Source organism: Hemicordylus capensis, chromosome 2 (assembly GCF_027244095.1).
Source record: "Hemicordylus capensis ecotype Gifberg chromosome 2, rHemCap1.1.pri, whole genome shotgun sequence".
Classification (NCBI taxonomy): Eukaryota; Metazoa; Chordata; class Lepidosauria; order Squamata; family Cordylidae; genus Hemicordylus; species Hemicordylus capensis.
In genome coordinates this window covers 73,174,632-73,187,127 of record NC_069658.1, presented here as the reverse complement: position 1 = coordinate 73,187,127, position 12,496 = coordinate 73,174,632, and the positions used below count along the sequence as shown (strand labels likewise).

The following is a 12,496-nucleotide window of genomic DNA, read 5'->3' as shown; positions in this document are numbered from 1 at the left end:
TTGCTTCCAAGTAGTTGTACACAAGATTGCATTCAAGTGAATGTTAGTTAGAGATTTAAAATACCACCCAATCCACAGACTCAGGGCAGTGTACAGACAAGAACAGCATCCAAGATTTGAAAATTTTAAAAAGAGAGATTTTTAAAGAGTGAATGCCTGGCGGAAATGAAATGTCTTCAATAAGATCCTAAAGGCTGAAAGGGAGGAGGCAGACCAAATCTTGGGGGGGGGGAGGAATTCCAAAGTGAAGGGCAGCAACAGAAAAAGCCCCTCCACAGGCCCTAGTACTACAGACCTCTCTGAGACCATGGACCAAAAGAAGGGCTTACTTACATCTTTACTTTAAAATCTTACTTAAAATCCTTGCACATGTGCCAGAAAAGACAAGAGAAAGCCATCTAGGCCAGTCACTTCTCTCTCAGCCTAACCTACTTCACAGGGTTGTTGTGAGGAGAAACTCAAGTATGTAGTACACCGCTCTGGGCTCCTTGGAGGAAGAGCGAGATATAAATGTAATAATGATAATAATAATCATCATCATCATCATCTAATCTCTAACCAGATAAAATTATGAAATGCATGTGGGCTGCATGACCAAAAGCAGGCTCTGTTTAGTTGCAACTCAGCGGGTAGCATCCAGACTGAGATTTACATGAGCAGAACGTTTCCACATTGCCTATTCCCATATTTCCACAGGGCCAGTCCCTCTTCACTTTTGGCAATAACCTGTGGCTGCCAAAATTATGTCTGACAGTTCCCTAACCCTCAGGGACATATTTTTGGCAGGCACAGGGGACTGCAAAGGGAAGGGGGCACTGGCAAAGGTTTCTCCTCCCATTTGAAAATGGAAGCATTTCAGGATCCCCCAAGTATGCACAAGTCAGTATATTTTCTTTTTTTAAGTGGCTCTGGGAACTTCCAGGAATCTGTGGGATTTTGCGGGCAGAGAGAGTTAAGGAAATATCACAGCTCATCATAGTATCTGGAGAGGTGGAAGTACTGTCTTTGCTATTACCTTTTGTTTGCGGAGAAGGGAGACACACTGCTGACATCTAATCACGGCTACAGGAAAATCCTGGATTCTCTACTGTCACAAGCAACTCTCACTTCAGTACTGGGAGAGGGGGAGGAGGTCTGAAGGAAACAGAAGTTGGGCAGCCTTTAAGTCTATCAACCACTGCTAACTTGGCAAAGAGGCATCTTTTTAAAGTGAGGGCTCTCTTGTATTAACTTAAGCAAGGGGAGAACAACTGCCCCCATTCATCCCAGCACAACTTCCCTCCTTGTGGATGCTGCTGGGGTGTCCCTTATGTATGGTTATGGGTTTTATTTTTAAAGACAGTGAGCCCTTTTGGGATAGGGAACCATTTTCTCATTCTTTTTTATGTAAAACTTTGAAAACTTTTTGTTATTGTTGAAAAGCAATACAAATATTTCTAATAAGACTGAGTGTGGAACACATCCCTTGAAAGAACAGAATATAGAGCGCAGGTGTGAGACATAGAATGTGCCTGCTCAAGACCATCACAACTTATAGCAAGTGACATGTGGGGAGGAGAACAGAAGCTATGAGGCTTTTAACAAGTCACTTACATGAACTATCCAGAGGGACTTCAAGGAGGAGGAAAGGGAAAAGGACACATTGTATCTTTCACACTCTCTAAGTTCCCGCCAGTGTTCCCTTTAACAGGGATTCCCAGATGTTGTTGACTACAACTCCCAATATCCTCAGCTGTAGTGGGAGTTGCAGTCAACAACATCTGGGAATCCCTGTTACAAGGAACACTGGTCCCCTCCAGCAAAGGTATAGCAGTGAGAAGCACAGGTTCAAGGGCTGGTAACCAGCCCCAAAACCTGACCCTCTGATGCTACATAGTAAAGCAGAAGGCCTCTGGGAAGTGGGGGGGGGGACAAAAAAAGGTGTATTTTCCCCTTCTCATGCAACACCCCTTCCCACCCCCATGGTGCCTGAACAGGACTACTGGTTCATGATCCAGGCTGGATAGAACCTAAAATTGCTAAGCACTGTGTACACACACACACACACACACACACACACACACACACACACATATATAAACCTACCTACCCCAAAGACTTACAGCTTAATCCATATAATAGAAGAGAAAGAAGAAATGGGGAGAGAAAAGGAAGATAGCCAAATTCAGCTACCAATCCTTATATATGTAAAATTTCAAATTGGGAAAGTTGATTTTAAGTCAAACCACACTAATCTCTCTCTCTCTCTCTCTCTCTTTATTGGTGTTAACTCCAACTGAGCTTCTGCCTGAAGCAAAACTGAACGTATTAGGGTGGGGGGGGTAACAATTCAGGCCCACTTTGTACATTACAGCGTAAGCTTGGTCCTCACAGGTTATCATCATTGATCAACTGCAACTTTTCTATGTGATCCAAAGTGCATTTTTCAACCCTCGTAAGATACAGCAGATCAACTACACCTTTTCTGCAATGCTCAAGGAGAATTTCTGTTTTTACTGCATATTTTTAGATATCCACACGCCATTCAACTACACAGAAAAGATGCAAAATTGACCCATGCAGCAGCAGCTCAGTTTTTCTGTCACATGCAGATCAACTCTCACAACATAATTTCTAGTTGAAGTATCCAGAAATATGATTAGTGAACTTTGGCAAAGAACAGTCTATACTAAATGTCTGCATGCACCAGGGGTTTTTCTTTGCTGAGCAAAGTTACTCAGAAGTGCAATATACTCTCACACATTTATTAAATCCACTAAAGAATGCAGCTGAAAGCCACTGTTCTTAGCAAAAAATAATAATTATAAGTTTACTAAGGAGTTTGTGGGCAAGTATACTGCAGGAGTCAATTATAATTCTCAAAACCAAAACAACACAGGTTACTTATTAGAGAATGCCTCTCTTACTTAGGGACTGGAAGCCAAATCTTGCAGGATCACTTAGTAAGGAACAGAAATAACAAAGTCTGTGTCAACAGCTCAAAAGATAAACTCAGGTTAATGGGATCTTAAAGCACACACTGGAGAGAGAGAAAATGCCTAGCTCTGTTTGAATATGACCCTCCCTACATAGTTCTGTGAGCTTGTTACAATTACTGAGCGATAAATAACACTCAGTAAAGCTCATGAACTAGCTTTCTTTAAAACTTAATATGAAATTAAGTGAGACTGATTTTCTGAATACACTTTTGAATGAACCTAAACTTTTAATAAGATGCAAGTCAGCAATTTTATTACAACCCTCCATTCATACAATAGTCACTTCAAAAATAGAAAATTTCTCTTTATCACATTGAATATAGCAGGAATCATTTGTGAAATTAAAAGAATACATTTTTAACCTATCTGGCACTTTCACACTTAGAATTTAGGTTGCTCATTATTTCATAAAAGATAAACGGAGCAGTTTCATTCAACAAGAATGTGAAAATCCCGAAGATTAAAAATTGTTATGTATACTGCTAAATAATAAGAGCCATTCTGTTTAGATTGGCTGATTTTCTAAACATAAAATGTACTAATATATGTGAACAGGCACTAAGAGAAAATGTGCACATTCCTATAACGGAACAGTATTGACGACACTAAATGTTCTTACAGCTGTGTAACTATTAAGAAGTTGTCTTGTCCCAAGTAATCATAGTTTATTTTGACATATCTACCCGAATGTTCATGAGTAAGAATGCGATTTTCTTTCCATGAGATGTAGCTTTCAATATTTTTAGTAAAAAAGCATTCCCTAAGCACAAGAACCAAATCAGCTTATAGCCATGGTTCTCCAGCTTAACTAGTTCTATGGATTACAGCCATGGTTTGTTGCTATACTCAACTTTATGAACAGAGTGATACAACATCTGCAACTCAGCAATACTGTTGGAATTTTGCCAATTTGCATAGCCTTAGAGATGCCATCTTTCACACAATAGGTTGTCCCCCAGATCTTTGCCTTTCACATCTGCATTCTCCAGTGGATTGAGAGTTAGGAAGGCCTTAACAGCTACTCAAATGAAAAACTAGTATATAGTAATAAAAGGCCAATTCATTCAAATCATAAAGCTATGGCAATAGGAGCACTATGTTCCTTTAACAGTACATACTAGGAGTCCAACCTACACAAATGTAAGCACACTAAAGCCTACCAATTACTTAAGCCCCTCCTTGTTGGCCTTCAGGCAAGTGGCAAAAACCCACTTGCTCCATCCAGTTTTTAATTGATTAGTTGGCTTTTTATTATGGTTTTATTGTTCCTCTAATGGCCCAGCTATATTTTGTTTCTCCTTTCATTTTACCTTTCTGGTTGTTTTAATTGTATGAATTGCTTTACTCTTTGTTTTTAGCTGCCTTGGGGGTCCCTTTAACAGACTAAAAGGAGGGGAAGAAATATTTTTAAACAAATCAAATACATTTACCTCTGCAATCCTAATATCCATGTTTCATTCACATGTAAATATACTGAAAATCTTTAATTAAAATGGCCATAATTGAATGAGCCAAATTGAAGCATCTGTATTTTTTCCTATTTTCATTAAATCTGTTTAGGACAGGTTTCCCCCTTTCTGCCAAGTCACATGATCTACTTTGCATAGCAAATGTATACGAGAAATATACAAAGTAGCTGAACACTTTTCAGCTGGCTCTTACAGATATTGTAAAGCTTTTCAAATATTGTGAGGGCGAGGGTTCTGTTCTGGGAAAACCTCACAGTTGGCAAGCCATTGAGAATCATTGGAAACAGGGGGTTAGGGAAAATCATTGTTGTGAAAAGATCTAAAAAGAAAAAATGCACCAAAAATAATCACTTGGAACCCCTTGAAATCACCGAGAGGAGTGAGGGTGATGCCCCCAAAATCACAAATCTTGCCAAACTGCAGATACTCAGGTCACAGTTGGTGAGACCTGCCACAATTTCCCAGTCGCAGATACTTAAAACTGTGACTGGGAAAACTGTGGTTGGTGAGGGATGACGGTACAGCATTGTAAGCATACTTGGAAGTCCCACTTTGACTCACCATGCCCACACTTCTTCTGTTTATAGGGTTTGTCTGAAGAGGCAAATGCCATAAGCATGATGGTGGGCATTTCCATGAACAGTAGCCTGGTGCCCCAGGATGCCAATCACAGAAATGCCATAAGCATGAGGGCGGGTGTTTTGTCTCATCAGACAAACACCATAAGTGAGAAGAGCACAGGAAGGGTGAGCCTTCTCAGCGCATCAGCACCAGGGGTGGGACTTCCAGGCATGCTCTGGAACACTGCAGGCACATACAGCATTGTTGTTGTTTTTGTGGGTTTGTGGTTTTTTTTTTAAAGGAAGAGGGCTAGTATCTCACAAAAATGTGCCACCTCCACAAAAGAACTAAAGCCATTTGTGTCTCTGAACTAAATCTACACTGTTTTAAAGCCATACTTTCCCCTTCTTCTCATTTGGTACTATGTTTGAATACAGTAAGATGTTGCTGCTGGATTGTTAGCACACCTTTCCTTCCTCTGAAAGCACTCAGGTACAGAAGAAGTACAGAAGTACAGAACAAACCATGGTAAAGACAGTTTTTGGAGCTTTTTCCATGTGTTAGCCATCATCAACGTTCTCAAAAAAAGAGAGAAGACGACGACTATGTCTGTTCCAGGTGTTAAAATTATTCATATGAACCACTCAACCAGTAAGGCTATATGGTAGGTATAGGCAGGGGTCAAGAAGTGTTGGCTCAGTTCACCAGCCAAACCAAAATATTTTACTTCTTAGATGGTTCCGCAAGCTATGTTGGTGCATTACTTGTCAGGACTTCTTTCACTCGTCACAGACTAGGATGGTGATGAGTCACAGACTAGTATGGTATAGTATAGTATGGAGCCAGTGTGGTGCAGTGGTTAGAGTGTTTTACTACGACTGGGGACACCCGAGTTCAAATCCCCATTCAGCCATGAAACTCAATGGGTGACTCTGGGCCATTCATGTATCTCTCAGCCTAACATACCTCGTAGGGTTGTTGTGAGGATAACTATAACCACGTACACTGTTCTGGGCTCCCTAGAAGAAGAGTGGATGTAAGTGTAATCAATAAATAGTAGATTTCCTGAACCCTGGATATAGAGTTCTCCCATGTCATTTTCATGTCTCTGTCTCATGTCTTGGTAACAATGATGACTTGTACATATTCTAACAATGTAGGAAGCTATTTTCAGGTCACTGAATGCTTTTCCTTTTCAGTTGTCAGAGCTGAATATAAACTCTTGAGTGTGGATGAGTCTGGGCCAGCCTGCCTATTTCTAAGGGGCAAGGCTATATATGCCTGTCAGCTGACACTCCAGACAGAAAGGATAAAAACAGATGTGTATTGCCTGGAAAGACAAGCTGGAACTTGCTCTGGTCTATTGTTCCACCATCCCGAATGACACTGTGCCCTGGTGCTAGTTCACAGCCAAATCTTCCTGTAAGTATGCCATGCAGGAGACTTCAGCCATGGTGCAAGCAATTCTATGCTGTATCCCTCTGCTAAGGAGACAAAGATTCTGGATGTCTAACTTAAGAACTACAGTGCAGTACTGACTTTTGTTACAGATCTTCTGTCACCAAGCAAGCAAGCAAGACGGCCTGTCATCATCTAGAAGCAAGGACTAGTCTCAAAACAATATTTTGCTTTTATCTGACTACAGTGCTATGTTCTTTTTTTAAAAGAACATAACTTTAGTTAAGTAAGCCTGCATGTTCTGATCTGAGATAAGCAACTGTGCTTATCTCACCCTACATTAACACCTTTACCCAGCTGGCCAAATTACTAAGCAAGTATGTTATATCTTCGGTAAAAGGAGACTCCTAATGGCACAGCGGGGAAGTAACCTGCCTAGAGAGCAGGAGGCTGTTGGTTCAAATCCCCGCTGGTGTGTTTCCCAGAATATGAAGAATTCCTATATCGGGCAGCATGGCAAAGGTCATGTAACATTCTACTCCTGTATTCTACCTAAGAAAATCACATGGCTCTGTGGTCACCAAGAGTTGACACCAACTCGAGGACACAACCAACCAATTAAGAGGTTACAAGCTGGCAAAGGTACAACTCGGTACCTCAACAGGATCCTTTAATTGAAGCACCTATGCCCAATAGTAAAGTTTCGCATTGCTTCCTCGACAGGTGGTGGAAGCTCCCGACTTAAGTTTGTTTTCAGGTGGATTTAGTCCCAGCTAACCAGGCTAATCCTTGGTGGGGCGGGGCAAAGAAACACCAAGATGACTCCCTCCCCCACATCAGACTAATCTTCTTGAGTTTTTAAAAATAATATTATAAAAAGATAAAATGGGCATTCTTCCTATGCAACTTAACATTTGCATTCTGTTAGCCAGTAAAACTTTCAGAAGTTGGTTTTTTATAACACACTGAACACTGAGAAGTCTGCCATTTCTATCACACAAATATTTCACAGACTTGTGATTTTTTTTAATTATTAAAGCACCAAGAGCATGCATTTTGACACCAGCATATTCTATCCTTTATTTAAAAGCCTGGGAGCTGGAAAATTTATTTATTTATTGCATTTCTATTTACTTATTTATATATTTATTTAGTGTATTTCATATTTATTGCAGTTGTGGGAAAGGGCAGGATTCCCCTCCCATAGTAAATTTTACAAACATTTTGCTACATAACATTCTATGCATTTGACACCATTCCAAGCATCAGGCCAAAATCCAAAGTTTACAAATAAATTTAAATGAGAGAGTTCTCTTTCCATATGAAAGCAAGTATTTAGTATTTTCATAACCTCTTGGTAATACTACATGCTAACAAAGTGAAACTGAAAAATAACATAATAAAGCCTTATTTATCTAATTCAAACACGCACCTCCCTGCACCACAGAGCTTGTCTCTGAAGCAAGCATGCCTAGGCTTACATGTCTAAGAAAAATTAGAAAATTCAGTATGACACTTCCCTCATATGGGCCATTTCCCCCTAGATTACATGAGAAAGTGTCAGATTTCCTGTTCTGATTAGTCACATACAGATCAAGCTAGCATTTCTATTCGTGAAGCAAGTGGGGAGGAGGGAAATTTGGAGAATACGCCCACTGGGTTTCACAATGCATACTTCTTGGTTACAAACAACTGAATGCTGACGTGGTATAGTAGTCACAATGCTGGATCTTGAACAGGGAAGCTTAGGTTTGACTTGGGTGGCCTTGTGCTGTCACTCACACAGAGATTAACCTACTTCATAGGAGGTTGCTACTTCATAGGACTGTTGGAAGAACAGAATGGAGCATTCCCCAAGCACAGCTGCTTTGAGCTCCTTGAAGAAAAGGCAGAATATAGAAGTGTAAGAAAGATAAAGGAGTTTTACTCTGGGGACAGCAAAGACTAATTTGAAGACTTGGGAAGGAAGTTTCTCCCACTCAGACAGGGGGAGGAAAGAAAACTCCAGCAATAAGTTCCAAACGAGTTGCTGTGGTAGCCTGGCACAAGGCTTGTGGTACTTGTGGAAATTTCACAAATGAACACACAAAAAGTTGGCACACAACTATTGCCGCCAGGAAGCAACTGGGCTACATTCCTAGCCTCATTAGACCACAGTAGCCAGTTCCTCAAAGTCTCACACACACACCCTTGCCTGGCAAGCCTTGTACCCTAAACCCCAACATAACAGGAGGAATCGAGAAATGGAGCACTTTTTATTGCTAAATCACACACTCTAGAGCTGAGCCGAGCGTGACATTCGAATCCGGTTCCAGGAGCGGCCTCCGGCTCAAACTAAGCTTATCTACAACACAGAAACTAGGGCGCTACGGCTGAAATCCCAAAGTCGGTCGGGAGGCAAACGGGGCTACAGCCTTCTCTCTCCCTCTCCCAAGCAGGCTACAATCCTACGGACACTTCCTTTGATATAAGTCCCATTGACAAGAGCGCGACGTGCATCCCAATCAAGACGGGGTGGATCGAGTAAGGAAGGAATCCCCCTACACCCTCGCCGGCGTTCCACCTCCAGGCATGAGAGGGGGAGCAAATATGAACAAGCTTCCCCCCTTCCTTGCTGATATAGGCTCCCCGCTTGACTCATCCAGCCCAGGCAATTTCACTTATTCCAGTAAGGCGGGAGTTGTAGCAGCAGCAGCTTCTGCAGCTCTCTTTCGATAGTTTCACACTTCCAAGACAAAGCTCTTCCTCGTTCCTCCCTCCCAGCACCCGGCTTGGCCGCCCTCCGCGGCGATGTTTTATTGCACGACCACACAGTGCGCCCCCTGGCCCCAACCCTCAAGTCCGGCCTTGCCCTCCCCCACCCCCGTCTCCGCTCCGGCTCACCTGGGGGAAGGAGCCTTCTCGGCGGTGGTTCTTGGGGTGGTCCAGGTGGCCCCGATCCAACATCAAGTAGAGCGAGAAGATCACCACGCAGAAGATCGCGCTGCCAAATACCGTGAACTGCCGGCTCAGCTTCATCGCCGCGTCGGGCAAGGAGACGGAGGAGCGGGGGGGAAAGGGGCGCAGGTCACCTCGCCGGCTCCAACTAAACTTCTGGTCGCGCTCGCGAGCAGTCCCGGCCCCGCCGCCTGGCCGGAGCGCGGCTGGAAGGGTGAAAGTTCCCTCCCGGGCCCGGGCGGCTGCAAGCGGGGCCGGGACGAGGCAACCCTTCCAGCTCCCCTGCTCCGCGGGTTACTCCGCTCAAGTTCCTCCCACTAGAGCCGAGCGACACAGCGCCCGAAAATCCGCTACGGCGAGCCCAAACGACGACCACAGCGCCGCCCGCTGAACCAACGCCCGAGAGTTTCCGGGAAGCCAGCGGGCTCCACTTTCGCTTCGCGGAGGAAGCAAGGGCAGACGGTAGGTTGGTAGCTCGCTCGCTCGCTGGGGCCAGTGAAAGGAAAGCCCTCGGGCGCCAAATCCCGATATCTGCTCGCCGGGCTGGCTGCGTTGCCTTCCGATGCCCGCAGGAGCGGGACTGGCAGAGGCAGCAGGAGGAGGAGGCGGAACGACTCCGCCCGCGCTCTCACATTCGGCGCTCAGCAGCGAGGAGGAGCCCCGGCCCGCTGGTGCAGCAGCAAAGGCTGCTGCTGCTGCCGCCGCCTGAGCCGAACGCGCTCCGCCCACTACACGCACCAGGGAGGCGAGGCGGGGCTTGGCCCACCACCAGCCACCTAGCGCCGCTGCCTTGGGAAGCGGCGAGGCGGTGGGGAGAAGGAGGTGTGGGGCAGTTGGTGAGCGCCGCTGCTGCTGCCGTTACTCCCCCGTGCGCTGGCTTGCCAGAACGCCGCTGTCAACGCGGCTCCTGGCGATTGTGTCGTTGTTCCCGCCTCCTTAGCAAAGGGCTTGCAACCGCCGACGCCGCCCTGGGAGACCGGGGTAGGGAGGCTGCTGCTGCTGCTGCCTGCCTGCGCCTCCTGCATCAGCGTCTTTTTGAGGACTCTTGTCGCAGAGAATCCCTTCCCCCTTTTACAGCGCCTGCAAGTCCGGTCCTTCTCTACGTGTTTCCTCGGGAAGAAGAGAAGTCCCGCACGGCTCGACTCGGCGGGGTCCGCTCCCAACGAAGCGTGTGCTCTTCCAGGATCATCATCACAGCATGAAATCTATGAAAGGAAGCGAAGGACGGCTTGGCAAGGCGGGTGGGGAGGAGAATGTTCTTTTGGGGCTGGGGGGGCACTGGGAACGGAGAACAGAGCAGCTGCTGTCGCTGCCTCCCCTTCATTTCTCTGGAGCCTTCCAGCTGTTCGTCCTTTCCGAGGGCGGAATACTGGTTCACCGGCAAGAAGAAACCCCTCTTCCATTTGCGTGCACGGCGGGTGGGTGGGGACGAAAGTACCCATTCTGTGCCCCTTTCCCTGTTATAATCTCTAGAGAGTTTTTCAAAAGTTCTCATGTTCTTGTCCGGAGCAAAATCCAGAAACTGCAACGTTAGAGCCCGCGCAAGCACACACACAAGGGGGTGGGTGGAAGGAGACCATATCCCATCCCGTTGAGCAACCCGATACTCCACACATGCTCTCAGAAGCAAGCAAGTCCCTCCGAGTTCCTATGAAGCTGCCTTGTATTATTATTGGTCCATTTAGCTTAGTGACTGGCAGCAGGAGTCTCGCCCCGCCCTGCCTCCAGCCAAATGGAGGTGACAGGGGTGCAGCCTGCTTGGGCCCTTCTGCATGCAAGCAGTTGTACTTCTGCTGACACCATAGTCAGTGATTCTCCAACCTGTAGGAAGTCCCTTTGCCATAAAGCTAGGCTTGGGTTCTGTTCAGTAGCAGTCCCAAGACATTTTGCTGCCTGAGGTGAAGGACAGACACTCACACACACACACCCGCAGCTGCAGGCAGGTGATCAGCATTCTTCTCAGGCCTTGCTGGGGCAAGAAAACAGAAGTGAGAAGCACACTCCAACAGAGGCGTAACTGGGGAAAACGGCGCCCAGGGCAAGCTCTGCCCCTGAAATTGCGCCCCCCCCATACCTGCACCCTGGCCGGAGTGAGCGCAGTGGCGGATCGTGTGCCCCTGGGATGGCTTGTGGCGGCCTGGGAGTGAGCGCGGCGGTGGCGGGCGGCGGCGGATCGTGTGCCCCTGGGATGGCTTGTGGCGGCATGGGAGTAAGCACAGCGGTGGTGGATCGCATGGCGGGCGGCGGGAGTGAGCATGGCGGGCGGCGGCGGATCACTGAGTGCAGAGCGACGCCGAGGCCTGCCATCTGGCCCGGCGTCGCTTCCCAACTGCGAGGCGCGCCTGCGCAGTTGGGAAGCGACGCCGGGCCAGACGGCAGGCCTCAGCGTCGCTCTGCACTCGGCGATCCGCCCGCCACCGCCGCGCTCACTCCCATGCCGCCACAAGCCATGGGGCACATGATCCGCCGCCCACCACCACCGCTGTGCGATCCAGGGGGGGATCGGGGGGGCCATGGCACGCCTTGGTGCCCCCCCATGTGACCCACCAAAGTGGCGCCCAGGGCACGTGCTCTGCCTGCCCCCCCCCCCATAGTTACGCGTCTGCACTCCAACTATGCTGTTTACCCAGGCAGTGGCAGAAGGTGTAGCTTGTGTGGGGGGAAGGAGCATGGGAGGTGCATGCCAGTGGGCCGAGAAGTGGAAAGTGATCAGCATGCCACCATAAGGTGTGGAAGGATGATGGCAGCTAGGAAGCCCATAGGGTGATACCCGTGTGGTGGTACACCTGCACCCCTTTTCGCGAGAGGCAAACAACCATCTCATAGGAACATAGGAAACTGCCATATACTGAGTCAGACCATTGGTCTTTCTAGCTCAGTATTGTCTTCACAGACTGGCAGCGGCTTCTCCAAGGTTGCAGGCAGGAATCTCTCTCAGCCCTATCTTGGAGGTGGCGCTTATACCATCAAGTACTACCACTTAATGCAGCTAAGCCATGGCTCCCAGAGGACCAGCAAGAGTGCCCTAAAATCACTTGCAAACAGAAAGCTAGGTAAAACATTCAGGGAAACCCACTCACATTTCTTAAAAGAGTGTGTGGTAGCCAAAAGAGTGTGGCAGGGAGTAAGCAAGCTGTTAGAGTGGCCTGATTT

General features: G+C 46.8%; 1 protein-coding gene across 1 annotated transcript in view; it reads right to left on the bottom strand.

The window, feature by feature from the left end:
• The window catches only part of MAN2A1 (mannosidase alpha class 2A member 1), a 108,102-nt gene extending 97,964 nt beyond the window's left edge, over positions 1-10,138 (bottom strand). Inside the window, exon 1 of the mRNA XM_053292502.1 lies at positions 9,290-10,138. Coding sequence (XP_053148477.1) covers positions 9,290-9,424 — 135 coding nt within the window. The 5' untranslated portion in view covers positions 9,425-10,138. The remainder of the gene's footprint in view (positions 1-9,289) is intronic.
• Positions 10,139-12,496: the final 2,358 nt, after the last annotated feature.